This window comes from Symphodus melops (genome assembly GCF_947650265.1).
Source record: "Symphodus melops genome assembly, chromosome: 14".
In the NCBI taxonomy this organism is placed as follows: domain Eukaryota; kingdom Metazoa; phylum Chordata; class Actinopteri; order Labriformes; family Labridae; genus Symphodus; species Symphodus melops.
Genome location: NC_136704.1, coordinates 17,842,796 through 17,870,250, shown reverse-complemented (window position 1 = coordinate 17,870,250; position 27,455 = coordinate 17,842,796). Strand labels below are relative to the sequence as shown.

Here is a 27,455-nt window from a genome sequence, read left to right as displayed (position 1 = left end):
CAGACAATAACAAGTCAATCAACCTGGATCGAACCTCATCACCAACACACACACACACGCACACACACACGCACACACACACGCACACGTGTGATTGGGGTCAGAGTAGAAAAGGACAGTGAGGCAGAAACTGTCGATGATAAAAAAAACAACCTTATATCCTTTCAGACCTTCCCTCTTCCTTTAATTCCCTCGGTTCCATTGGTTCTTATTGTTTCCTTATCCGACTGTTCCTTTTTATGTGTTTGATTTCACTTTGAGACAGAAGTGAAATACTGGAAAGACAAATTAGTGTGTTCAGAGAAGAAGGAAACCTACTTTCATTAGTGAGAAATCCATCGATATCCCTGCCTTCACATCAACACTCGACCTCTCTATTGGTGTCAGAAAGAGATGGAGCTTAGTACAAGGGTGTGTGAGGGTCAATCCATTACAAAACAGCAAACCTGGTGACTGCAGTCTTTCATTGTTTGATTTCAAACATCCTCATTAAAAAGCACTCCATGTACGACTATTGTACAATCTTAAAAGCCTGTTTTTTTGGGGAAAATCTAATTGGTGCCTTTTCAGACGAAACAACAAATGAAGAAGTCATTGTGAAGCAGACGCCATACTTGTGCAAAGACTCAAAAGTAGAAGAAGAAGGAGCCATTGTTGGTTAAAGTCCTTACAAGCTGGAACTTCAGGACAGAAGCCAAAAGAGCTTAAAACAAAAAAACCCCCTCAACTCCAGCAAATACAAATTGACTAAAGACAGACTATTGACTGTTTTAACAGCTTGCAAAGTGTGAGCCTTTCAAAATTTGTCCACATAAAAAAAACAGAACACAACCTCAACCATCCAGATAAGTACAGTTTACATCCATGTCTATCCAAAATATTTACATGGAGGACTCCAGTCAATTATTTCCAGTGGGTAATATTCAGTCTTCACTCTAAGCTGGAGACTCTTTTTCTGAAGACACCTTCAAGACATTCCTGAGACATTTTGGTTGCAAAAAGCGTAAAATGAATATCCTTCCACTTTGAGTGAAACACATTTGATAAGAATCAACTCATGTAAAAACCTGGCAGTGTCTCTGCCTCAGCCTGAACAACCACTGCTGTTTACCAGCCCGTACATCTGGCATGCTGTTTCCCGTCTGTGCACTCTGCTACTCTGCATGTTTTTGCATCTACAGACTTTTATCAGCTTCTGGTTAAAGTCCAATTTTTTTGACAATGCAGCATCCTGAAAATACAGTTATCCAAAGTGCTTCTCTGAAAAGTCACAGGAAACAGGTCAGAAAAGGTTTAGACGAGATGAATGAGTGAACTTTGCATTGCGGGAGGCTCTAAATGAATTGCTCTTACTTTGCTCTTTTACATGCGATTCCATGACAGACTCCCTCAAAGAAGAAGCACACAGGAGACTTGAGTGTTTGTGAGCATGCTTGGAACAGTGAGGGATTCCTCCGAGGTCCGGCATGTTATGTCTTCCGTCTGTTTGTCATTTCGCTGTTGGATTCCTGCCTGTGTTGGAACTTGTTGTGAGATCTCCCATAATCTGGCACGGTTAGATGAAGCTAAAAAGATGCTGATGGCTCTCCTTAGGAAGATTTATCTTGGACTATAAACAAATGGAGGTTTCATAATTTCAGCTCTAGCCTGTTAAAGACAAGAGAATATAAGACCAATGGAGCCCTGACCACCTTTCTTGAAATGATGGAGCTATGCTATCCTATGCTATGTTTTGGAGCCAGACGTCACTCAGAGCTACAGAAAACATGATATGGACTGACACTTTGCACAGGCAGTCCGGGTCACAGATGAAACGTAAATTTCAGAATAGCAGAAAAGCTACACCACACAAAGGCAAACATGCTTACAGAGATGGACACTTAATCTTACTGTCAGAAGGTCATATTGTTACAAGCTCTTAATTAGATCATTATGATTACTTACGCTCGCATTAAAAGTGAAATGAAAACAGATAAAATGAATGGTAGAAAAATAAAGTCAGGTGGATATAACTGTGCTAGTCTGACAGTTTTTTAAGTGAAATGAGACATTCAATGACGCAGCAGAGTCGTTCTTTTCCCTCACTGTGAATACCAGGACAAAATAGCGATGCGATTAATCAAGATTTATAAAACAAAACAAAACAAAAAATTCAAAACACTGAGGGGGCGAACAAACCAGGTATGGTAAACACAGACACAGATAGCTGCTGATAAGTGATTACGTGAAAATAAGCTGCAGCCAGATCTTGCTCTACGAGACTGACTCGGTTATTCTTCAAAGCTCTTTGAGCTCATTTCAAACAAATCCAAAGATAAGCTAAATGAAGTTTTTAATACTTCTTTTATAGAATTTGTGGAAATGAAATAACTTTTATCAAATTCTTACACTTAGAGAGCCTGTTACTCCAATTCATGAAAAACTACCAACACACATTACAATCCAACAGTTTTCTAAAGTGTTGATGTGGGCTACAGCATTAAGACTTGCTTATATTCATAGGACGAGGTCTTAAAAGAAATCATATTGACACACATTCCAACGCTCTTTTCTAAAGCGATGTGATATGATTTAAAATGAATTCAGAGACAGGAAGTTGTGTTGGAACTTGTTGTGAGATCTCCCATAAACTGGCACGGTTAGATGAAGCTAAAAAGATGCTGATGGCTCTCCTTAGGAAGATTTATCTTGGACTATAAACAAATGGAGGTTTCATAATTTCAGCTCTAGCCTGTTAAAGACAAGAGAATATAAGACCAATGGAGCCCTGACTACCTTTCTTGAAATGATGGAGCTATGCTATCCTATGCTATGTTTTGGAGCCAGACGTCACTCAGAGCTACAGAAAACATGATATGGACTGACACTTTGCACAGGCAGTCCGGGTCACAGATGAAACGTAAATTTCAGAATAGCAGAAAAGCTACACCACACAAAGGCAAACGTGCTTACGGAGATGGACACTTAATCTTACTGTCAGAAGGTCATATTGTTACAAGCTCTTAATTAGATCATTATGATTACTTACGCTCGCATTAAAAGTGAAATGAAAACAGATAAAATGAATGGTAGAAAAATAAAGTCAGGTGGATATAACTGTGCTAGTCTGACAGTTTTTTAAGTGAAATGAGACATTCAATGACGCAGCAGAGTCGTTCTTTTCCCTCACTGTGAATACCAGGACAAAATAGCGATGCGATTAATCAAGATTTATAAAACAAAACAAAACAAAAAATTCAAAACACTGAGGGGGCGAACAAACCAGGTATGGTAAACACAGACACAGATAGCTGCTGATAAGTGATTACGTGAAAATAAGCTGCAGCCAGATCTTGCTCTACGAGACTGACTCGGTTATTCTTCAAAGCTCTTTGAGCTCATTTCAAACAAATCCAAAGATAAGCTAAATGAAGTTTTTAATACTTCTTTTATAGAATTTGTGGAAATGAAATAACTTTTATCAAATTCTTACACTTGGAGAGCCTGTTACTCCAATTCATGAAAAACTACCAACACACATTACAATCCAACAGTTTTCTAAAGTGTTGATGTGGGCTACAGCATTAAGACTTGCTTATATTCATAGGACGAGGTCTTAAAAGAAATCATATTGACACACATTCCAACGCTCTTTTCTAAAGCGATGTGATATGATTTAAAATGAATTCAGAGACAGGAAGTTCCAGACAGACCAAAAATGACAATGTAACTTTGCTTCCTCTCAGTGAAACAGCAAAAACTGCAGTGACGTGGATTTTCTGTGACAGCAGCGAATCACTTCCCCCTCTCACCTCAAGTGACCCAAACAAAGCTGCTGACTGCATGAATCAGCAGGGCAGGACAGAAGGTGTGTGTGTGTGTGTTTGTGTGTGTGTGTGTGTGTTTGTGCATGCGCTGAATTTGGCAGCCGGCTGCAACACGACAGCCTCAGTCGTGTGCGTTCTCGGTCGGCCATATGTATGTCAGCAGCAGCCTCAATTTGAAACCCGTCACATCGGCCGTTAAATTAAAAAGAGAAACGAGGCGAGGAGAAGAGCTGACAGGCAAAGATGGAGGATCAGGTTTCCTGCTGGATTACAGCAACAAAACTCAGCTTTCAGTCAGATGATGAATCGGCACAAATAGAAACTGAGACAGATACGATGTGAATGAGAACATTCTCAGTGATGATGGAAAAACAGATTCTTCAGGCAGGTAAAAAGTGACCAAGATAGGTCCAGTACTTTGCGAATGAACGATGTTGTCCGAACAGAAAATTCTGGACGAGGTGGAGTACAGATGTGGCAGTGTGACTTTTCTGAAATATTGCACTTTTTGTAAGCGAGCTTTTAAGTCAAACCTGAAGTTGTAGGTCAAACTTTGTTTTAGCTTCTGGATGCTGTCTTCTGGCTTGTTTTAACTCGAGTCTGTATAAAACATGGACGTTGCCTGAGTGACCTCCCCTACTGGCATTTTGAAGCTCAGAGTGGGGTTGCCATATTGGAAATACTGACCCAAATTAACTTTAATTTGAGTACTAGGCAAAAAGGTGGAGCTGAGGCGGGCGTAAATCCTTCTAGAAATCTGCTACAATACGTCAACTAAGCCCCGCCCCTAAATATTCTTAATTATGCAAAGAGTTATAATAAACAAGAATTTGGAAGAAAGCATGTCTATTTGTATTTTTGTTATTGTTGTTTTGTGTGTGTGTGTGTGTGTGTGTGTGTGTGTGTGTGTGCGTGCGTGCATGTCTGTGTGTCTGCCAGCGTAACCTCTATGCTCAATTACATCCAGATTACCCAGAGGCCCTTGGGGCCGTGGCAGCCAGTGAGCCTGCTGATATAAATCTGGTCTGTTGTTGATACACAAGCTCTCTAATGCTCATAAAACATTACTGCTGTGTACACACACACACACACACACACACACACACACGCAGGCACGCAGGCACGCACAAAGAAAATACATTCATAAACACATCAGCTGCATGCGTACTTAAATACATACCAACACACACAAAATATTAGGACACTCCAGGGAGCTGGCGGTGTAGCTAATATGCTAACACTGCAGGGTAACCCAGATGGGGGGGGGAACAGGAAACAAGGTGGTAAAAGAAAGGAGAAGAGATGGGGAGAGGAGGAGGTGACATTTTGAAAAGGTGAATGAGACCATGTTGACATTTAGAGAAAAACGAGATCAAGTAAAATCCAGATCCCATTTAGAAAACAGGGAGGTTCAAACACCCAGGAGACACAGTGTGTGTGTGTGTGTGTGCGGGGTGTACACTTTTTTCTGTTATTGAGTTTTTAATTCTGTCTCGGTTACAATGAGTCATTCACAAATCTTAAAATAAAGCAACTTATGTGTGAACTGAGCTATAAACAGAGGAGCTGAAAAAAGCACTTTGTGCCACAAAGACAGAAGCACACTACTACTTACTGTAGGTATCGAGAAAAAAACATAGAATGTTTTTTTTATACATTACGGTTACAAAAAGAGTCCAGACGTTTACTAAAAAGAGCTAAAATCAGGAAAGATAATGCCTGACATTCAGAGTTTGAATTACGTCTCAGTGAAAGTTGAGAAATGTGCATTAGTGTTACAGCACACAAACTCTAAAAACATGAAAATATTACCTCCGAAATGTTGCAGACAGACATGACAAACCTTAAATTCAAACTCTTTACAAATAAGTATCATATATATATTGTATTGTATTGTATAATATAGTTATTTCAGCATCATTTCAGTTAAATCAGCTTTTTTTTTTTTTTAGGTTCATAGAGATGGAGTCAAACAGATTTGAGCTGACTGTATCCTGACTTGTTGAAGACAGTGTAACTGTGACTCATTGGAAACTGATTAACAGGAACTCCATCTGAAAATGGATGCCACCAGAGAAAACCTGGTACTAACCCCAGCTAGGAGACTATAAAACTGGGATTTGGTACTGATCCTAGCAAAAAAGGTCATCTAACTCCCTTTTGATTATACTAAGGCTGAACGTTGGTCGTTCAGACCTGTGACTGTGATGGCAGCCAAGAAAAGAAAATGTAATCATACTGAGGTGAAACAACAAGCTGATTACGCCAATTCAAAAATAGGGGTGAATCTTGTGTTGGCATTCATCCGAGGATGTGGAGCGGCCTGCTTTCTGTAGCTTTTCAATTACAACAAATGTAGAATGCATATAAAATGCAGTCAGATGTAGTGGGCGTGCACTTCTGGTGGCGATGAGTGCAGGACGATGGGCCCAATTTAAAAGTCGGTAAACCTTGTAAACCTTATAAACCCATGGTTGAGGATGTTTAAAAATTGAAGCTATCAATTGTTAGTATCAGTAAAACACTTTTCTGAAATGCAGAGATATACCAGAAACCCATTTTTGTCGTTTTTTTTTTTTATCTTATTCTTTCATTTTTACGCTCAAATTTAAAGTTATAAGCTCTGGGTTTTGAACACACTGATAGAGATGCATGCATACGGGCATGAAATATTCTCCTGTTCCAGTATTAATAAATCACATTAAAGTTGTGGTGAGAACAGGTGAATCCACCTGGGAGTGTCCGGACTGACCGCTTAATGGTGCCGAGGTCAAAATAAAAAGCGGACCGAAAGGCGGTTATGTCTGTGTCTCTTTCTGTCAGCCTGATTGGTTGTGGGAACAGAAAACAATCATACATTATTCAGCTGAATAACTCTGCTGCAACCTGAGCACAGCAAAATGACAACTCACTCTCTCCTCTCTCTTCCTGCTCCCCGAGTAGTTCTAATGCTCTCTCTACCACCTCTCTCTCTCCCCTGTTGTCATCTTTTCCATTCCTCTCTCTCTCTTTCTCCCTCCATCTTTTTGGGAGTGGGGGTTTTATTCACTCTCTCTCTCTCTCTCTGTTAAATCATTCATCATTGTGGTGGGTGGCTGCCTCTATGTCTCCTGCTGAGCCGGCAGAGAAGGGGAAGATGAGGGGGAGAAAGAGGGGAAGGTTGAAGAGATGACAGGCTCGAGGAAGACACAATGTGATGAAGGAGAGAAGACGAACAGACCATCTTCAGTCGTTCATGTCAGTGAATAATAAACTGACAAACTTTCAGTCCAAAATGACCCAATATTCTTGTTTTTCGACATGAAAAGTTGTTGTTTTTGTTGGTTTTTCCCATCTGAAACACTGCTGCCGCTCAAAGCTGCACCTGATAATTCCTCTTCCTGTAGTGATTGTTGAAGTCAGTTCAATCAATCTGGGGTTTGTTTGACCCACAGAAACACTGGGCTGTTTGGGATCCCTCTGGATACCAAAAAAAAACATTTGCGACACTCAAAGTAAAACATCTGGCCTTCCTTTAGATTTCCAATGTCAGACTGAAGCTGGTTAGGCTAGTAAGTTGAAGCTTACTAGCCTAAACTATGAATTGCATATAGCTCGATAAAGTGTCTCCAAAAGTGACGCCAAAATACCTCTGAGACATGCGCTGACATATTTTGCATTTCAAGCGAGAGTCTGGACAGTGGACATCATCTGGTGGAGAAGCGTTATTGACGTTGTTGACTGGACCCAGCCACCAGGGGGAGCTCCAGATGTACTGGCTTCACTTTTGTGGCGCTGTCTTGTTGTTCTTTTTTTATATTATGGCCCCGACAGTAGGAGCATGAGTTGATAGTGTTAGTGTTTGCATTGTATCAAATTACCTTTTTGTTTTACTTGGTATCCTAATTAGTTTAATTGATTGTCTTAATATTAATTATTGTACAACTACATCTCCATTTGCAAAAAGGAGGTTAACTGAAACACATGCACAAAAACAAACAAATAAAACGTATTAAAAACCCTGACAGAGCAACACACACCTTTCTGTTTATCTGTATACTCTCTCTACCTTTCTCTGTCTCTCTTTCAGGGGAATCCTGAGGGGGAGGGAACTGTCATCTTGACTGACAGCTCCATTGGCTTATCAAATTAGTCCGGGTGCAATCTCTGCTGACGGCGTTACCGACCAATAAATGCAGATTTTTGGTTGAATCATGGCGAGCCATCAGCTTCTATTTGCTCCTACATGGAGATGTTTATAGAGCAGCAGAGTGGGCAAGAGACAATTAAGAGAGAGAGAGAGAGAGAGAGAGAGAGAGAGAGAGAGAGAGAGAGAGAGAGAGAGAGGCACTCTGTTTCCGCTCCCCATCCCTCCCTCATTCAATTAACTGTAGAAGTACTTTGGAGAAACAGATATATTTCAAAGGCTGCAATTTCCGGCAGCTTTAGTGGCTTTTAGATCAATTTACAGCCATAATGCACATTAGGGTTTGGAGAAGAAACACACATCAGCTCCCATCCATTCTGAGTTTTACTTATAAACTCAAACTGGGGACTAAAGCGCACTTCAAAAACCTGAATGGAGTTCTTCTTGTTTGGAGGAAAAGATGTTACAAAATGTCCGACCCTCTGATTAAAAATAAGAATTTTCTTTAAAGAATATTAAGTAGATTTGTCCATTGTTTTGTTTTCCCTTAATGTCACTTTGTAAGCCACATTAAGGGCTCCTGCCCACTAACAGACTTTTTAGCATTGGCAGCGTACATGACCTCAGTTTGCCAGAGCTTACTGTTGCTAAGATACGAAATTTGGTCACAGCACTTCTGCCTCCCCTGGTAGTGCCCGTTAAGTGTGTTTTAAATAGCTCTGTATGCTGAATATTTGCTTTAATGAAGGAAATTTAAAAAATAAAAATAAAGATAAAACACTGCAGAGGAATCATGACCTAAATCAGAAGCAGCTGTAGACCTGAAACTGTTCTCTCGAAACAACAAGAACAACAAGAACAACACAACAGTCTGGGTGCATGAATTAAACAACGATGGATTAGCATGTTTTTCACGATTGACAAAATTGACATCTTAAGTCCCGCCCCTTCTTGTTTTTAATTGGCCTGCGAGGGAGAAGTGACAAAGTAAGATCGACAAGACAGCTGATGCCCCTAACGGGTTTTCACACCTCGCCTGTTTGGTTCAATCAAACCCCAAGGCTATTTTGAAAAGGCCTGCTTCATCATGGCCTGCTTTTTTAGACTCTGGCGCTTTTTGTTTGTAGCAAGAACATGAACCATTGGGGATCAATAAAGTTATATCTTAACTAACCTCAATCCGACCTAACTGCAGGAAGCATCCACCGTGGGCCCTTTCTATTCATCCAAGCTTAATGAGGACATATTATGAAAAATTGACTTTTAATAGTTTTTTTTTTAACATTCATATGGGTAACCTGAGTGTCTATTGACCTACACATTTTGAATTAAATCCATCCAGTCCTTTGTTTCTGGTCTTCATTGGTTTTACCACACAGAGAAAAATGCTCCATTTCAAATCACAAGTTGGATTCTGGAAAAAAAAAAGAATCCCTCCCCTATGCTGGTATCTCCTCCCCTGGACTCCACCTCCTGCCTAGAGCAAAACTTTTGCACAGATCCGCCATTTTTATTGTTTCTTCAGAGGGGTGATGTCTACTGGGAAAACTCAGAGGGTCTCGTTGCATTTAAAGAGACACACACACACACCAAAATATAGAGTTCTGAGAGAGCTGGTTTCTACAGGGTCACAAACCTCCTCTGGTGCTTGATTTACGTTATATAAAAAAGAAGAGCACAGATGTTTCAGTTAGAGCACAGGGGACTGTTTGAAACCGTTTCCCCTTTAACATGTGTTCAAGAGCAGAGACATACCTGACAGTTCTTTGGAAATATTTGGGTAGATGAGCTGGTCATACCTCGGGAGGAGTAACCTGCACCATCTCCTGAACTGTCTTGACAAGCGCCTTCAGCAACTCCAGTACATCAACTTTGAAATAGATAGATAAATAGATACTTTATTGATTCCGAGGGAAAATCAAGCTACGAAGCCGTACAGGCACGTCAACATTTAGCAAGTTCAGGTTTCTGCACCCAAGTAAGCAATAAACAATAATATATAACATGGTGTTAGAGTTAAAACATAAAGCTTTCCTAAATGTTCATGTGAAATATTACAAACAGATGAATAAATGTTTAGCTGTTTTCCAATGTGCACAAAACTTCTGAAAAATCCTGAATGTTGGAGTGTGTAGACAGAGAGAGAGAGAGAGAGAGAGAGAGAGAGAGAGAGAGAGAGGGAAAGAAAGAGAGAGAGAGAGAGAGAGATTGAGAGAGGGAAGTTTGGGACAAAAAAGGTGCAATGCAGGTACTTTATGCGCCACCAATTTAGGAACTGATAATGTAATTAAGACCAGCACTTTGTCTCCATCATTTTCATTAGGCTGTAATATCAGTGATGAGAACAGTGTGGAGGTGTGTGTGTGTGTGTGTGTGTGTGTGTGTGTTTGAGAGACAGCGAAAAGGATAGTGTGTGGGGGACAGAGAGAGGAAGAAAGGGGGGGAGATTTTGGAGTAAAAAGTCGCAATGCAGGGTTTTGACAGTATGCTGCACTAATGTAAGAAGTAAGAACTGTGAATATATACAAACATAGAAATACATTCTGATAAAAGTGAATAAAAACAACACAAAAAAGTTGTTATTAAAATATAAATGCTATAAACACGTGCATGTGCAATCTGTGCTTCCATGGGAGAAGAATCATAATCTAAGCAGAATGCTGCAGGGCTGCCAGGGGAGCGCTGCTCTCCGGTACTATGTAAGAGCTTACATAGGTGGTTGAAGCTGTAAAAGTCTTTGTTTCATATCGGGGAACTATTGTGGGATTTGCAGAACAAGTCGTTTAAGCGCCCTCTGCAGCCTAATTCTGGGATGACTCCAACACGTTTACCTCAAGATCGGAATCTTTGCCCACGTTTAGTTCGCTCATCCAGACTCCATGGTTTGAAAATGGTCATGGGTCAACTTTAAAGCTCCTGTGAGGAGTTTTTATCTGATAGACTAAATAAAGTGAATAAAAAAGACTGAACATTAGTATGCACAGTCTCACTGCCGAATGCTGTTGGTTATTTGATAAATGTATGCTCTCATCTGCTCGTTTGTTTTTTGTGTGGAAGTTTTACTTCTACCCATTGCTGCCACGACTCTTTTTTCTGAATCACTAAAAAAATATGCTGTTTGAATAAAAACATGCTGTGTGGGTACAACACTGAGCGCTGATCAGAACGCAGATCAAGGGTGTCAGAGAGCAGGAAGATTATTTGGGTACAAAAATCCTTCTTTTACTTGCACAGGACACTGCTTTGTCCACAGATCGACACAAAAATAAAAGTTCCTCACGATGATTTTAACCAAACTCTGACACCTTTGATGCCCACAGTGCAGGTGGAAACCTCCAAAGTCAGGATTATACTCACAGCAGAGAGATGACGCCAGGATGTTGTTTAAAAGAGACAAAAAGAGCTTTTTAAACCCCTGCAGAGGTTCAATAAATTGATTCATACAACTTTGAACTCACTTTGTTTACATAAAGTTCTGCACAGGAAAATCAGTCTGGTGCGTTTGTTTTGTAAAGTTCACACAGTTTTACTTAATCCTAGATTAATCTGGAAGATTTATGCATTTTGATGTGAAATTTAATGTTGAGACTCTCTCCCTCTCCTCGTCTCCCAATTTCTCACTGTGTCAGCACTAATATTTAAAGTTAGCGTGTATTAATGTATGGTTAGACTTGAGTGACTTGAGTGTGTGTGTGTGTGTGTGTGTGTGTGTGTGAGCTTGGGAGAAAGGTCACTATTTAAAAAGACATTAAAATGCTGAAAGATGAATTGTGTCGGACATTTTTACGCACTGCAGGGCCGTGAGCACGGACACACGGACACACACACTCACACACCTACAGAACGTTCTGGCAAGCGTGCATGCGCACGGACACACATATGCAATAACGCAAGGTCAGGAAAGATAAAGAGTGTGTGTGTGAGTGTCAAAGTAATGCGAAAAAGGAGTTCTCAGCCATAAGGTACCTACCTCCTACTGCTGCCCTTTATACACACACACCTTAAAAAATGAGATGTCAACACCGCAGCTCAGAAGTGTACACCAAGGACAGATAGGTATAGGTGTGTGTGTGTGTGTGTGTGTGTGTGTGTGTGTGTGTGTGTGTGTGTGTGTGCGAGACAAACTGTCATTTGAAAAGGCGCTTTCACTGTACAGGGTAGTCGGGGAAAGTGTGTGTGTCTTTGATAATAAATGATGACTCTACTTTTTGTTGTCTTCTGTCAGCAGCTTTTCTGGTACATGATTCTTTTATTCCTATTTTTTATTTCTTTACCTATTCATTTTCTTTTACATTGTTTTTACATTTTCATTTCAGGGGGGTTTCACAGATTACTTGGAGTTTAAAGCAATGAAAAATTAATAGTATTAATCCAAACAATTCTTTTCAAGGATACACATCCGTCGTCCTCCATTCCCTAATTTGTGTCTCCGTCTTGCCTTTCCCCTATTCCTCTTCGAGTTGCCAAGTTTTTCTGCTACTTCACAAGTTCATTTCTAGGCTACATTTTCTTATGGGTGTATTAACTTCATTTATTTTGTATTGTATTTTCATTTTACTTTTCAACATCTACTTTCCTACAGCAATTTTAAGGCTCAATATTTTTTTTAACTTGAGTCACATAACTTGGACTCCAGTCAGACTTAAGTCACAAATTTGATGACTTTGGACACTAGTTGATAATATCACCAAGGACTTACAAGTCAACTTGGACTGAAACACCAATGACTTGTTACTTCTCGTGGAGCAGATTCTTTGACTTTGAAATATACAAGCCTTATACGTTCTTACAATATTTTGCCATGAAAAAATGTAATTTTATTCACTCACTAAATCAAATAGACTAATAATTCCAAGCAAGAGGACACTGTTACCCCCAGAATCCACCTTGTTTGAAGACTCAATGACATCCAATACACATTCAGAAAAACTCATAAAGATGTGTTGAGTTGTTGTACGTCAGAGCTATTTAATGAGTAACCAGCTAATGCTGCTACCAAAAACTGCAGTATGCAAAATGTGCAGGTGAAGAATTACAGGCAGAGATGCAACATCTCCCAACTTCGTTTGACATTTAAAGTATCACAAAGAACAGTTAATCAAGACTAATATTTGTTGTGAGGTAAAGCTTTTGATAACACTAGCTTAACAGCTGTCTTAAGTAACCTTACATGCTCACTAACTAAATGGTTGAGGCTGGAAACTACGATGCTGAAGTTACGTTAGCTAAAGTTAAGGGAAATATAAGCAAAGTAAGCTTGTAAGGCAAACAGTCAGCAGAGTGATGTTTGGCCCTTGTGTCCTTCTCTACAAGAGCAAACCGAACATCAATCTAACATGAAAATGTGGTTGTGTATTCTTACTTTGGGTGTGTGAACTCGTCCACTAGAGTGACTTTCTCCACGAGGTCTCCTCCGATGGAGCGCACCAGCTCGTAGAAGTCGTTCTCTGTGAAGCTCTCTCGTCCATCCTCGCTCTCTTTGCTCTCAGGCAGCCAGAAAGAGATGTCGTTGTGAAGGGGTGGATACTTACTGAGGGGCTAAAATGACAATACACACATACAGCGGAGATATTAGATTGACCAAAGTAAATTGGATTTAAAAACAATTTTAGCAACAAAATTAGAAAAATAATGTGTTTAACTGGAAAACGTTGCAGTGTTTCCATGTGACAAACGCAGGAGTGAGTGCCAAAAACTGCAGTTCCTTTAGTTTCCACAGGAGTAAGTCCTCAAAAGTGACTCAACCACCTGCTGAGCCAATAAACATGTTTACAGAAAGTGTTGGGTTCTATTGCACATTTTCTATTCATGACAACTTTACGGGGATCCAATGTGAATATAACTTACCCCATTTATTTATATAAAGACTTTAAGTTATGGTATATTTAAGATTTGGTTTGATTGACCGGTGATAAAAAAACAACAGCACAACAAAGTTGCTTGCACCCACAGACATAACCAGACAAGGGAGTACTCAGGAAGGCTACCACGGCCGTGCTCAGGAAGTGAACCGGCATCTCTCAAGAATGCAGACCTCCAATTCTTTGGTTCATACCGGGACTTGAATCTTTGACCCTCTGAATCCCAAACCAAGTTCCAACAGAGTGAGTGACTGCCACCATCATAGGCAGGAGTTTGCTTTCTGCTGATCGCCAAGGAAACGTCAAGTCCGTCAGGTTGACGCACCAATAACTTGATTCACAGGTACCTCATCCCACAGTGTACATTCAGCTTGTACCTAACGTTATGAAATCTGTGTCGCAAAATGTTTCCGTCTGTGGCATAAAATAACATTGAAAGGGAGATTTGATGGAGACAAAAGGAGAGATAGGAAGGCTGTGTTGTTCGGCACATGTATTGGAAAACCATTCTGTATTACAGTGAAAAAAAAAAAAAAAAGATAGTCAGTGATTCTCTGGGATCTCATTCAGTTGTTCAACACAGTTAAGTGACACTGGGCAGCTCCCTGGTGTGTGTGTGTGTGTGTGTGTGTGTGTGTGTGTGTGTGTGTGTATACCAACATAGATAACACACAAACAGCCTGCATCATCCTCTTCAGCCCCCTGATAGTCACAGCTCATTACCTGCGGATCCGGGGGCCTGTGGAGGGTCCAGTGGTAAAGGTGGAGAGTCTGAGCCCAGGAGAGGTGCACTGACCCTGGGCAGGAGATGAGCCGTGCTCCTCTGGTCCCTCTGGAGGACTCGAGTTCATCAATAACACTGAGAGGACTGAGGATGTGTCCTCCCCTGACATCCCACCATCCTTCACATTGATGGTTCTGTGGTTTCTTTTAGCCACTTCTTTCTTCTTATTTTACCAAGACAAATAAACACGATTCACTATTATTAATAATTACTATTAATAATAATCCGTTTTTTTTATTTCACCCTCATTTGTTTCCTTGCTTCTTCTTCCATCGTTTCCTTCACACTTTTGTCTTCCTCCAAAGTTTCCCACATTGTCTCATTACTTCCTTCATCATAGTTTTCCTCCATTCTTTCTGTTTTTTCCATCCATCACTCTTTGTCTTTCTTTCTTCTCGCCTGGTTTCCGTCCTGTTTTAATCTTCCCTCTTTCCGATGTTTTTCATTTCTTCATACTTTTGTTCTTTGTCTGATACCGTTAATCCTTTTTTCCTCCCTTTTCCAACATTTGTTGCTGCCATTTTCTCCATAGGTTCCTCTAATTCATCTCTTATTTCCACGTTCTTTCTCATCCTCTGTTTTCATCCTTTGTTTTTGTTGTTAGTCTATGAATTTTTTATCCTTTTTCATCCCTTCTAATCTGGGTTCTCCTCTCCTATGTTGTCTACCTTTCAGAGTCCATTTTCACCTCCTTGTATTCCTCCTCTCCTCCTCCGTCTCCCCTTCCTTCCTGTCCTCTGTTCTCCTCTCTGCCCTCCAACAGTCACTTGAAATGTTCTTCATTAGCAAAGACGAGAGTCGACAAAAACACCTTTAGCGAGGACAGAGTAACCGCTGTGTGAACCGTTTGTGTGTGTGTTATGATGATGCTGGGGTCAGGGGAAGTGACTGGTGCCGGCTGATGTGAGCCCCCACTGTCAAAATGTTTTATACATGAGGTTAAGAGGCTAGAACACACACACACACACACACACACACACACACACACACACACACACACACACACACACACACACACACACACACACACACACACACACACACACACACACACACACACACACACACACACACACACACACACACACACACACACACACACACACACACACACACACACACACACACACACTTTGTGGGACAAAAGCAAGAGGTCAAAAGGAGGAAAGTGAAAGAGCGGCACTTCAAAGAAGAGACCCATTCAATGGCAGGTGCTCCGAATGCTGTAGTGATTTTAAAATAATATTTTTTACTTTGATAATTAAATATTTAACTTTCTTATACAACACTTGAATTGAAAAAAAAACATTAGTTGTTTTTTTTAACACAGATGTACTATGAATCATATTTATTTTTCATGTGAGCCCCCTGGTGGCAGAATTTACATAATGTGCATTAAATAAAATTTATTTTTTTCAAATTCCTTGAGATGAAAGTCTCACTATGTAACATTTAAAACCAGCGCTCCTTTTGGACACACCTCCTTTTCCCCTCAGCTCCTCCCATGCTTCCTGTTTCATCTGGGTGTCTGTTTTTGTCTTCTGTCTGTGTGTGACGTCAAAGGAAAAACTTCCCCTGAACAACCGCTGCAGACGGCTCGATGAACCGTTGCACACTTGTACACACACACACACACACACACACACACACACAGAGTGAGTGAGTGAGTGTGTGTGAGATGGAGGATGGAAGTGTTAGATGGCAGAGGTTACTGAGTGTAAATGTTCGGTCAGGCAGAGAGACAAATGGACGACTGAACGACAGAACTGAACTGAATAACAAACAGGATGGGGAGAGCAGAGGAAAAGGAGGGGAAATAAAGGAATCAAAGTTGAAAAGGGCCACCATATAGGAAATTCTGACATAGCCTCACTTTAGATCAGTCTAGAAACATACAAAGAGGTGGACCTGAGAAAATTAGCCTCCTGAAGAACAACGAGCCCACCTGTCAGTCAAACTAACCACACCCAAAGGCACGTCAGTTATAACAATGCATCCATCATACAGTTTATAATCAATAAAATACAAAAAGAGCTAAAGAGACAAAACTTGTGTCCCAAACTGCCAATATGTTTATTTCTGCCCATACAATGAACATTTTTAATTGGGACATAATGGGGAGTCTTCATACAGCCTCGAGTGGACACAAAAGGAACTGAAGTTTTTTAGGCTTTTTTTTGTATTGCCTTTATTTTGCAAAACTGGAGGTTTCCACTTGACAACAATTGAGCAGCTCTGTTATTCCAGTAAATGATATTTATGTTACAAACTGTTCTATTTTATATTTTGAACAGTCATTAAATTTAATGACTTTTCTGACAGAATGTACTAAGTAAATCATTCAGGCCTAAAGGACAGCCTTGGTGGACAGAGAAAGACCATGAGGTTCAGCTGCTCATAAAACAGGAAGCAAAGACCTTGATTTATGACTCAGATTTTAAGCTGCACTTTGGTTGTGTCAATTCTCACATCAACAAGAGTCTCCTGTGTTTACAAACTCTCTTATCATGTAAAGTGAAGTCGATTGATGATTGTACCTGGAAGCAGACGGGCTGCTCGATGTCCTGAACCATGAACTGTTTGAGGAAACGTTCGTCCTGACTCCAGAACAGCCGGATGTCCGGGATGCCGTACAACACCATCGCCATTCTCTCCAGACCGAGACCAAATGCCCATCCAGCCTTGTTCCCCGCCCCCGCTGTGAAAACACAAAACCTGTTAAAGATCCATGCTAATTTCAAATTTCAGGTACTGCCTGGCTACATGGCAGATCTGAAAACAATTTAACATCAATGACGGACTCATGAGCAAAGTGGAGCTTTAATCCACTGCAGAAGCAGATGTTTCCTTTTCGACGTAAATATATGTATTTTCATATCCACATATGTAGCAGAAAGAAAATACATTGCTGTGTCACTTTTCCCCCAAATATCAGTCAGCCTAATTCTCAACCAATTATTTGTGGAGCTGAAAGAACCACAAGTGCACTCGCTCTAACCGAAGAATTAAATAATATTATTCATACCAACAGTCCGGAAAATAAACATGGTTATAACTCTCAAGTGTGTGTGTGTGTGTGTGTGTGTGTGTGTGTGTGTGTGTGAGTACTTGTGTGCAACAGCAGGTAGCAGGTGCTGCTGTTACTACAGCAGACTCTTCTTTATTATTCAACACTTCAACTTAATGCTGTCAATAAATCTATACAACCTTAACCTCACACACACACTCACACACACAAACATACAAGCACACACACAAACATACAAGCACACACACACAAACACATACAAGCACACACACACAAGCACACACACACAAACAAACATACACGCACACACACAAACATACAAGCACACACACACAAACATACAAGCACACACACACAAGCACACACACACAAACATACAAGCACACACACAAACATACAAGCACACACACACAAGCACACACACACAAACATACACGCACACACACAAACACACAAGCACACACACAAACATACAAGCACACACACATACGCACACCCACACAAACACATACAAGCACACACACACAAGCACACCCACACAAACATACACGCACACACACAAACACACAAGCACACACACACACAAACATACACGCACACACACATACGCACACCCACACAAACACCTACAAGCACACACACACACAAACAAACAAGCACACACACACAAGCACACACACAAGCACACACACACACGCTTGTATCATTTCCCCGAGTTATTTTTTGAAACTTCATTGATCGCCCCTGAGGGAGATCCTCCTCCGCTCTGTGTTTACTCGGTGTGTCAGCAAGTGTGATTACCTGAAGACAACACACAAGAGTAAACACACATTGCTTAAGGGCACGTCTGCAGGGACACATTACGAATTGAAGAAAGAAAATTATGTAAAATATAAGTTTTGTATGGACATGTAAGTTTTAAGTAATAAAGGTACAGCCGTTCCGTTTCTTTAAAGTTGACCTGTTATGTTTGCTGCCCTTTTAAAATGAATGTAATCATACAATGCTGGATGTCCATATTGTGGGTAAAGTTTCAACATTATAAAATAAATAAGGATAACTGTAAATCATGCAAAATCACTCTAAAGGTTTCACAGAGTGGCAACATGACAGGTAAAAATCAGGATGATGTGGTGTCTTTAAAGTCAGAAGGTAAAAGCTGTAAGCATCATGGAAACAAACGTTTTTAAATCCTAATGTCTCTTTGCGTGTGCACATTAAACCTGACATGTTTTTACTTGACTTCATTCAAACTTTATTTCTAATCGATGTTTTCTTGAACCAGGAAATATGGAGACCCCATGGGCAAATGAAGTCATTATTCAATAGACATAATCATCACTGGCTCCAGGAGAAGGAATATGCACAGAGGAAACCCTCTCAAACTGCAGAAAAGATCTCGAATATTGAAATGACTTTTCTGTATAAAAGAGTCTGAGATAATGTCAGAGGGATCCATCTTCATTTCGTTCCATCAATCATTCTGCTGGTGAAAAAGGGAAGTTTCTCACACAGCCTGTTTCTTCTTTCAGAACAAAACTCCCTAAAAGCTCAGAGGCAGGTCAAAGCAAAGGGCAAACGCTCACAGAGATAAAGGATTATGGGTAATTCTGAGGATTTTAGGCGCGTTGAGCCAGGGATGCAGATGAGAGGGAGATCGTCTTCATCACTGATTGAGACAAACTGTTTTCATTCTGATGAACTAAACCCCGGTCTGCAGCCGCAATCTGCAGTTTAAGAAACAAAGAACTGAAAAACGAATTAACAGAGTTACACGTGTGGGGTCTAAACAGTGAAGCTATAATGAGTTCAAAAAGAGGATAATCTTCTCATTTACAATCCCCAAGTGATCAAGGAGATGCTTACGAACACCAAGTTTATTGGCACTACTTTGGACCCACCCAATTCCAACTGTCCAATTAGGAGGGGCCTGTGTGACAGGTTAATATAAAACGTGGCCTAACCTGATTTTTGGTACATGCACTGACTGACCTGGGCCCTCTACATATCTAGGGTCGCTGGACAATGGCCCAGTTACCCTAATGGTTTATCTGGCCTTGATCCCAGCCCTCATCATACACATCAACACAAATATATATTGATTTATATATATATTGTTATGGAAAATTTTACTCCATGTGTACTACGAAGGTCTCATAGAATCTGTCATATAAAATGTATCTGAAATGTCTTAGAATACGACATGAACAGCATATTGGGTGTTTTGTTTCCCATCATTTCCTTCCCTCTATTCTGTTTCTCACACTCTGTACATGTGGGAAGAGTCACCCAGGCTCTTTCTCACTGGACTCCATCTCCTTCTCAGCCTTGGGAGATGATAAATAGTCATGTAGTCTCTTTTCTCACACTAGGGGATAGATTGTGCCCTGCCAGGTTGGCAGTGGCTCTATGTGGCGTGATGGGGGAGTACTCTGTGTAGTGTGATGGAAATGTATAAGTTTTCATGTTTGCCTTTTCTCGGGGTCTCTTTCTCTCCTCACCGTGTGAGAGAGGGGTCTTCGAACGCTGATTCTGCCTTCTAATAAATGTTCATTGAGACCAGATCGATCTTGGGGTTCTTTTCTGAATAGATCTTCTCACTCTATATTTTCACTCTTTGGTAATGGTAAAAATTCCACAACAATTATATATATATATATATATATATATATATATATATATATATATAGACCTCGATGTCTGCCCTATGTTAACCTGGAAGTCCTCTCACTTAATCTACCAGGCTTTACTGGCAGTGCAAAGCAGTGTGCTTTGTTTTTATTTAGCACCCCTTCGAGTAGGAGGTCAGAAATGTTGTATATGTTAACATTAGCAAAAGGACTTCTTAAAATGTAGCAGAAAGTATAACTGATGGCAATAATTCAGACCGAACCAAAGAGATGGAGCTGTGACACCAAAATGGCAAACTAAAAAACACAACAGAAAATAACATACACGCCCTAGTTTTATATTACCCCAAACATGTAAGCCTTCATTTTGTGTCCAAAACATGCGTGGGACCTAAGCATTACAAATATTGACTTCTATACCTTTTTTTTATTTTTTTTTTACAGTCCATGTGTCACATGTGAAGGCTTCAAGCTCTGTAAGCTGCTTCCTCCTCCTCCTCCTCACGAACAGAACAGGATTAAACAGGGGGAATCGATACACAGATGTAAATGCATTCATCAGGTCACAATCCTCAGAGACAGACTGAAGAAACTCTAATGCAGTTTAAAGGTAGGACATCGGATGTTTTGGTCAGAGGTTTAACATCACGTTGTTCGGGGAACAACGCTGACCAAGATTCATCAAAAAAAGAAAGAAAAAGGAAGACTTTGATCGCTTGTTTAAACATCGACTGATCAACAATAAATGTAATTAAAATAAGATAAATAATCGAAACAACACAGGGTAAAACACGAAGAAAGAAGTAAAAAGACACCAAAAACAATCACAGTTTTCATTTTAACCTCACCATCTGCAAAACCTCCCAAAGCGTTGGGTTCGTCAGGAGGATTGGACCTCGCACCAACGGTTTCTTTGTGAAAAAATTACTTCGAAATAGGCCTACTATGCCACGGATAAAGTTTGTAATCTGCTGATTTTTGTGCAGAGAAATATAATGTGTGACTGCAGAAAAAAACCCCGAGCTGATTGGCCAGCGATTGGATTCATATTTGATCACTTTTTGGACAAATTCTGCAGAGATAATTAGCTGTGTGCAGCGTCGTGGCTTCAGGCGCTGATTTGGCTTTCAGACTCATATTCTCAGGTCAGAGGCTGGCTGAGGAGTGGGCGTGGAGGATGGGATGTAATCTGGACATTTTTCTAAATATTTGTGTGTGGGGGCATTCAAATGGCTCAGCACTAATGGACAAACACACCCACAAACACAACCACAAACACACACAACACTACACACCAAATAAGAGGCAGGCGGCGGCAGAGCGGGCAGGAGCGAGAATTACCCGCTTTGATTGGAAATGCTTCGGCTTATTATGATGATGGGTGACCCGCCTGCCCCCCTCCCGGGCGTGTGCGCGAGACCACAGAGAGTGTGTGTGTGCATGCAAACGCACACACTTCCTTTACATCCTGGTCTTGTCGGCGTAGGTCCAATCAGTAGACGTGGAATGTGGTTTCTATGCTAATGAGTGGTGGGTCGAGGGGTCACCGGAGACGAGGGAACACGCTGGAATAAATCTCCACTTCATGATAACGCACAATCAATCAGATCTGTGACACCCCCCCCCCCACACCCTTTCTTCTAGTATCTGCACCTCCTTCACTTCCTGTCGTCATTTTCTTGATCCCAAATCTTCTCACTCTTCCTTTTCATTCACTGATTGAGAATTCCTTCACGATAGCGCCGATAGTACAAGTTCTTCTCCTCTCAACAACGAAAGTCTCAGGTTGTAAAAACTCTCCTCTCAGGAGTCTTTTATTCATGTTTTATCTTACCTTCTCTAGCACTATCTCATTTGCTGCAAACCTTCGGGTTGAGACTGACACTCCCGAATGTCGAACAAGACAAAGAACTTTTTCATCTCTCACGCCAACAAACATCTCCAGACGATCACGACCAAAGGAAGCTTTGGTTGCTTTTAGTGTTGAAGCTCCTGGAAACTCCATGTTGTGATCTTACGTACTGTAAGTAACATCAAAACTCCGAAAGCATTTCAGATGATTTCTTCCTCACTGGTTTTTAAAATAATGTTATTGAAGGTTTTTAACTCTTGTGGTATTGGGTATAAAGTGCCTGGTTAGTTCCATGTATTACCTAATTTCACTTTTATGCACACCCAACAAAGTGCAACAAAACTTCTCCGCTCCGGCTCAGTCTAACTTCAAAAGTCTGAGCCAACTCCTTACTGTGTCGCCTTTTGTGATTTTAGCTTACTAACTTTGTACTTTGACTTCTATCTACTTTGCCCCAAGTGAGGAAGTTTAAGTATCTTCAGGTCTTGTTCAGAATCAGCTTTATTGTCCAGGTACTTTTAACACAGAAGGAGTTTAACTTTGGAAGACTTTGCTCTCTTTATACAATGTAAACATTAAATAATAACAATTAACTAAAAATATAAAGAAGGTCACAAGTGAAGGTAAGAATGACGGTGAGATCGGCAGATGGATTGGCTCAGCATTGCTAGGGAAGTCTGGGTCGACTTACAGCGCTTGCTACCGCCGATACCTGACCTCAGATAAGCAGAAGAACATGGATGGAAGGATATCTATCTGATATATTGATCCGATTCCTTTCCCTCGCTGTCTCTCTCCCTCTTGTCTTTGCTGTGTGTGCCACTCCTGGCTGCACATCCACCGGTAAAGCTGAGAGCTTGTTATGCGGTGGATTTGGAGAAACAGACGACTGTGTGTTGATGAGCAATGCAGTTGTGCCGTATGCTGCGCGCTCATTACCCCCCAAGACCTGTAAACCAGTTTGGCACGAAAGGCACCGAGCTTTGCCAGACGGCTCTGTTGAACACGCTGAGCACAACCTTAACTCCCTGTGCAAGCCCAAGCCAACAGATCAGCGAGCGCTGCACCGCCCAACTCCGCCGCTCACTTGTCTTGAATTTGACGGTTATAATAAAAAATGAATTGGGACAAATTTTTATTAACATATGTGAGCTGTCACACCCTCACCGTCCTGAAATAAGCTGCAAAACAACAAAGCTTTTCTAATAGTATTGAATGGTTATTGTTAGACTTTTGTAGATGCTTTATGAAACATCCCATTTTGATAACTCAGATTATTATTATAATAAGTCAGCTTTCCAGGGGCTTTAAGATGATTACATGAAACACATGCTGACATAATGTAGTTCACTGGGGTATTTGTTTCCATGTGTGCAGATGGCTTTTTATATATATTTGGATTTATCAGCCTATGACTACTCTTGTCATATTTTATCAAGACTTAGGTGTACTGGTTGTAACGTGACTCGTGTCTGTTGGATCAGGTTAAGGGTTCAAGCTAACATTAGTTAAAGACTCAAATGAAGTACAAATATTAAAACAGCCTCTTCAGCTTGTTTTTCCAGCTCCGTCTTCCATCATTGAATGGTGTCCCGTTAAATAAATGTATTGAAATATGTTCATCCTGAACAGAGGAGAAAATCTGTCTCCATCTCATCTGTCTCCAGTGGTCCTAATTATATTTGTCATGAATATATTTATGACTTCATTATAAAGGGACTGTGCTGTGGTGGCAGTGGTTGTAAGCTGAAGAATCATGATTAATATAATGATTACATAGAAAGCTGTGGCAGACTTGTAATTAGACTGGTTGACTGGTATGCATTGGGAGTGTTAGGTTCCTCCCTGGTGATGAAGTCGTGGGTTGTAGGACTGGTCTATAGCCTGGCGTATGGGGAAGCTGCATTTTTGGGCTTTACAAATATATAGACATTTTGGACTTATGACTAATCTTGAACCTGCATGTTTTTTTGTGTGGTATTATTTAAGGTTTGTCAGAGTGTAACCGGTCTATAAAGAAAAATGTTTGGGTTGAATAATGGGTGTAAAAAATAGACACTTCTTACAGAAGGACTTGTCTATAACTCAGCTTTGAGGCTCCACTTCTCTTGTACTTCGGCTGTACAATTTTTGAACTCTCCGTGAACAAGTACTCAAAGGTTCTGAGTGGGGAGTTTGGGCTTTTTGCTCTGACACATCTAAGGATCTTGAGCCTGTCAGCTTGTCTGGATCATCTCATCTACAGGGATCAGCAGTGAGAGTCTGTGAGCTTCTGCTTCATATCAGCCAGAGCTGCCGGCAGAAAAAAAACTAAATGTGAGACTGATGAAGAGCTTTCAACACGAGGAGAATCACACATTTGATGCAGGAGACGCTGACGTACACCAAGCCAAGAAGAAAGGCGGGTAATAAGCCTGACTGATGCTCAACAGTTTTAATGTTGCAGATGTTGCAACATTGCAGATGTCAATGTTGTGTGTGTGTGTGTGTGTGTGTGTGTGTCTGTGTGTCTGTGTGTGTATGGACAGAAGAGCACTGAACTGAGCCGCAACGTGGCGCAGACGTCAGCCAAAGCAGATTGCGTGGACGCACAGCGAGGATACATGGCTTGAGAGCAAACATTGCTGAGTGGGTTGGAGTGTGTGTGTGTGTGTGTGTGTGTGTGTGTGTGTGTGTGTGTGTGTGTGTATGTGTGTGTGTGTGGTGAGACTAGCCCCTACCCTCCCTTTTTTTAGTCACACACAGCTCTGCAATGCCAGGCCCCCTTCCGCAGCCAATCAGGAAAGCTTGCTGGAATCACTGATAGTGGTTTGCGTTGTGTGTAGTGGTGTCACCGTATGCTGATGACGTCATCGTTTAGTAATCACATGACACATTGCGTCAGTGGGGAAGTGTCAGCGGGAGTAATGTGTTATCTGTATGCAGACTGAATGATTCCTTCAGGAACTTTGTTTTCACAGAACAAAGAATAGATAGTGAAACATTAACAAGCTGATTAAAAGTAACAACGCATAATCCCTCTATTGGCAAATGTATAGTGACAAATTCAGTAATTATTGGATCTCACCAGACGAAAACACCAGAAAAAAACGACATGAATCCAGCCCTACAACAAGAGACCATCAGAACAAACTGGGCTAAAAAACCAGAGAATATAAAACTAAATTGGGATAAAACACGAGGGAACGTTTGACCAGATATGGCAGGAAGGGACCAGATCAGAATATCAGATCAAGCAGGGCTAAAACAACAGAGAATATAGGATCTAACTAGGATTAAACACCAGAGAATATAGGATCTAACTGGGATTAAACACCAGAGAATATAGGATCTAACTGGGATTAAACACCAGAGAATATAGGATCTAACTGGGATTAAACACCAGAGAATATAAAACAAAAATAGGCTGAAACACAAGTGACTTTTTGGCCAAACTGGGATAAAACCCAAAAGAATATTGCACCAAAGTGGATGTATTAATCAGATGATTTCATGACAACCGTGGGACATTTGGTTATGGTTATGATGTATTAGACTCTAACAGACTAATACATCAAACCCTAATGAAGTAAATTTGGTTCAAAACAACACTGAGGGCTGGACTTTTGGACAGACACTGTTTTTGTGCTGGATGATTAAGAACACAATAAAAAGGACTTAAAGTAAAAAAAGAAAAAGAACTTAACCGCTAATTCGTGCAAAATTTAGGACCCAAAAATACGAGATATTTAAGAAAGAAGAAATGTAACCAAGCCGAGAAAAAAAAAACAAACATTAATTCAGCAGTCTGAAAACTTTTGAATAATATTTAGTACAGCTTACTGTTGGCAGTAATGAGAGAAGGTGATGGATTCTAACTGAAACTTATGTTGATTGTGGGGTTATTTTATAGGCATTCGTTTCACTGATTTAAATTCATTTGGTAGCGTTGTCTGCTTCACCTATTTTCATTTACTATTCATCAAACTCTGACTCGCTCCCATTTTTCAGTTTCTACCTCTCTTTGTCGTCTTTCGTATTCAATCACTTGTTGTTTGTCCTCCCTCAATAGCACTTTCTCTCCTCTATTCCTCGATGACGTTTTCTTACCTTTTCCAGTCTTTTTCATCTCTCACCTCTTCATCATTCCCCCCCTCTCTCTTTTCTCCTCTGCTCAGCTCATTCCTCTTTCTCACCTAATCCCTTTCTCCCCCACATTTCCACCATTACTCCTTTTGTCTCCTTTAATTTCACCTTCACTCCTTCATTCCAGCTCGAAGCTTTACACTGCAGTCCATCGCTTGTCTCACATTCTCCTTTTCACCTGGCCGACACATTCTTTTACCTGCAGTCTGTAGCCACTTCTTCTGCTGTTTTCTCCTGTTATGGCCTAACATTTCCTTGAAATCAATTTGTTAGCATGTATGCCTATAGCATTTATTCTGAACTATAGCATTCATTATACACTGTTCAGTGTATTTCTTTCAGCAATCAAAGGAAGGAAAGAAAATATTCCCTTCAAGTCAGGACTTCTCATGCTGGTGTTTGAGTGAAGACCCGATCCCTCCATCAGTCCCACTTTTTTAGGCGGCTAATGTTTGGTACATTTAGGGGAACAAGTTAACGCGAAGCCCTCGGAGGCTCATCTCTTCCCCTCACCACCTCTCACACTCATCCGTCACCATAAGCAGCCCCTAAATGGACTATCGGCATGCTCCACCTGCCTCCAAACACGGTGATTTATAGATGGAGGCTCATTGCTGGCTCACAGGGAGGGGGGTACGACTGCAATGCACCATGGGGGTCAAACATGCAGAAAAAGAGGAAATGCTTTTTCAACATCCAAACTCAAAACTGATGACCTGCAGCTGAACAGGTCATGTTTTCCTTTTAAAACTCTTTCAGGTTTTATTCAGATTATTTTGGTTCACTCACACAAATACATCTGTGAATCAATCGTTAATTATTGATTTAATTATTTTTTTGGAGGGCGTTCTTCCACATTTATGAACTTATTTATGTCTCTATTGCTCACTTCAGATTTACAGGCTGAAAATAAATATAGTTAAATAAATGACTTATTATTATTATAATTATTATTATTATATTTTCCATTCATTTTTTCATTCATATGTAGACTTTGGTCTTTGGTTCTTTTTATGACCACACACTTGCTAAAACTTTGGTTTGATATTGACGAGTCACCTTTTGATCAGATATTTATTAAATCTAAGATTGTATGACACATTATCATCCTCAAAACGTTTTAACAAAAGACAACACACCTTTGTTTTCTTCAGTACTTTGTTTCTGTAAACATGATCGTTCGTCTTTTTGGCATCGTTTTATCGAAACGACTTCTGGAAACGTCTTCAAACTTCTTCCTTTT

At 40.6% G+C, this 27,455-nt stretch overlaps 1 protein-coding gene across 1 annotated transcript in view; it reads right to left on the bottom strand.

Moving 5' to 3' along the window:
• Positions 1-27,455, bottom strand: part of fars2 (phenylalanyl-tRNA synthetase 2, mitochondrial) — a 99,499-nt gene that overhangs the window by 16,319 nt on the left and 55,725 nt on the right. Inside the window, exons 9-10 of the mRNA XM_079361900.1 lie at positions 17,115-17,275; positions 13,295-13,470 (exon numbers count right to left, since the gene is read on the bottom strand). Coding sequence (XP_079218026.1) covers positions 13,295-13,470; positions 17,115-17,275 — 337 coding nt within the window. The remainder of the gene's footprint in view (positions 1-13,294; positions 13,471-17,114; positions 17,276-27,455) is intronic.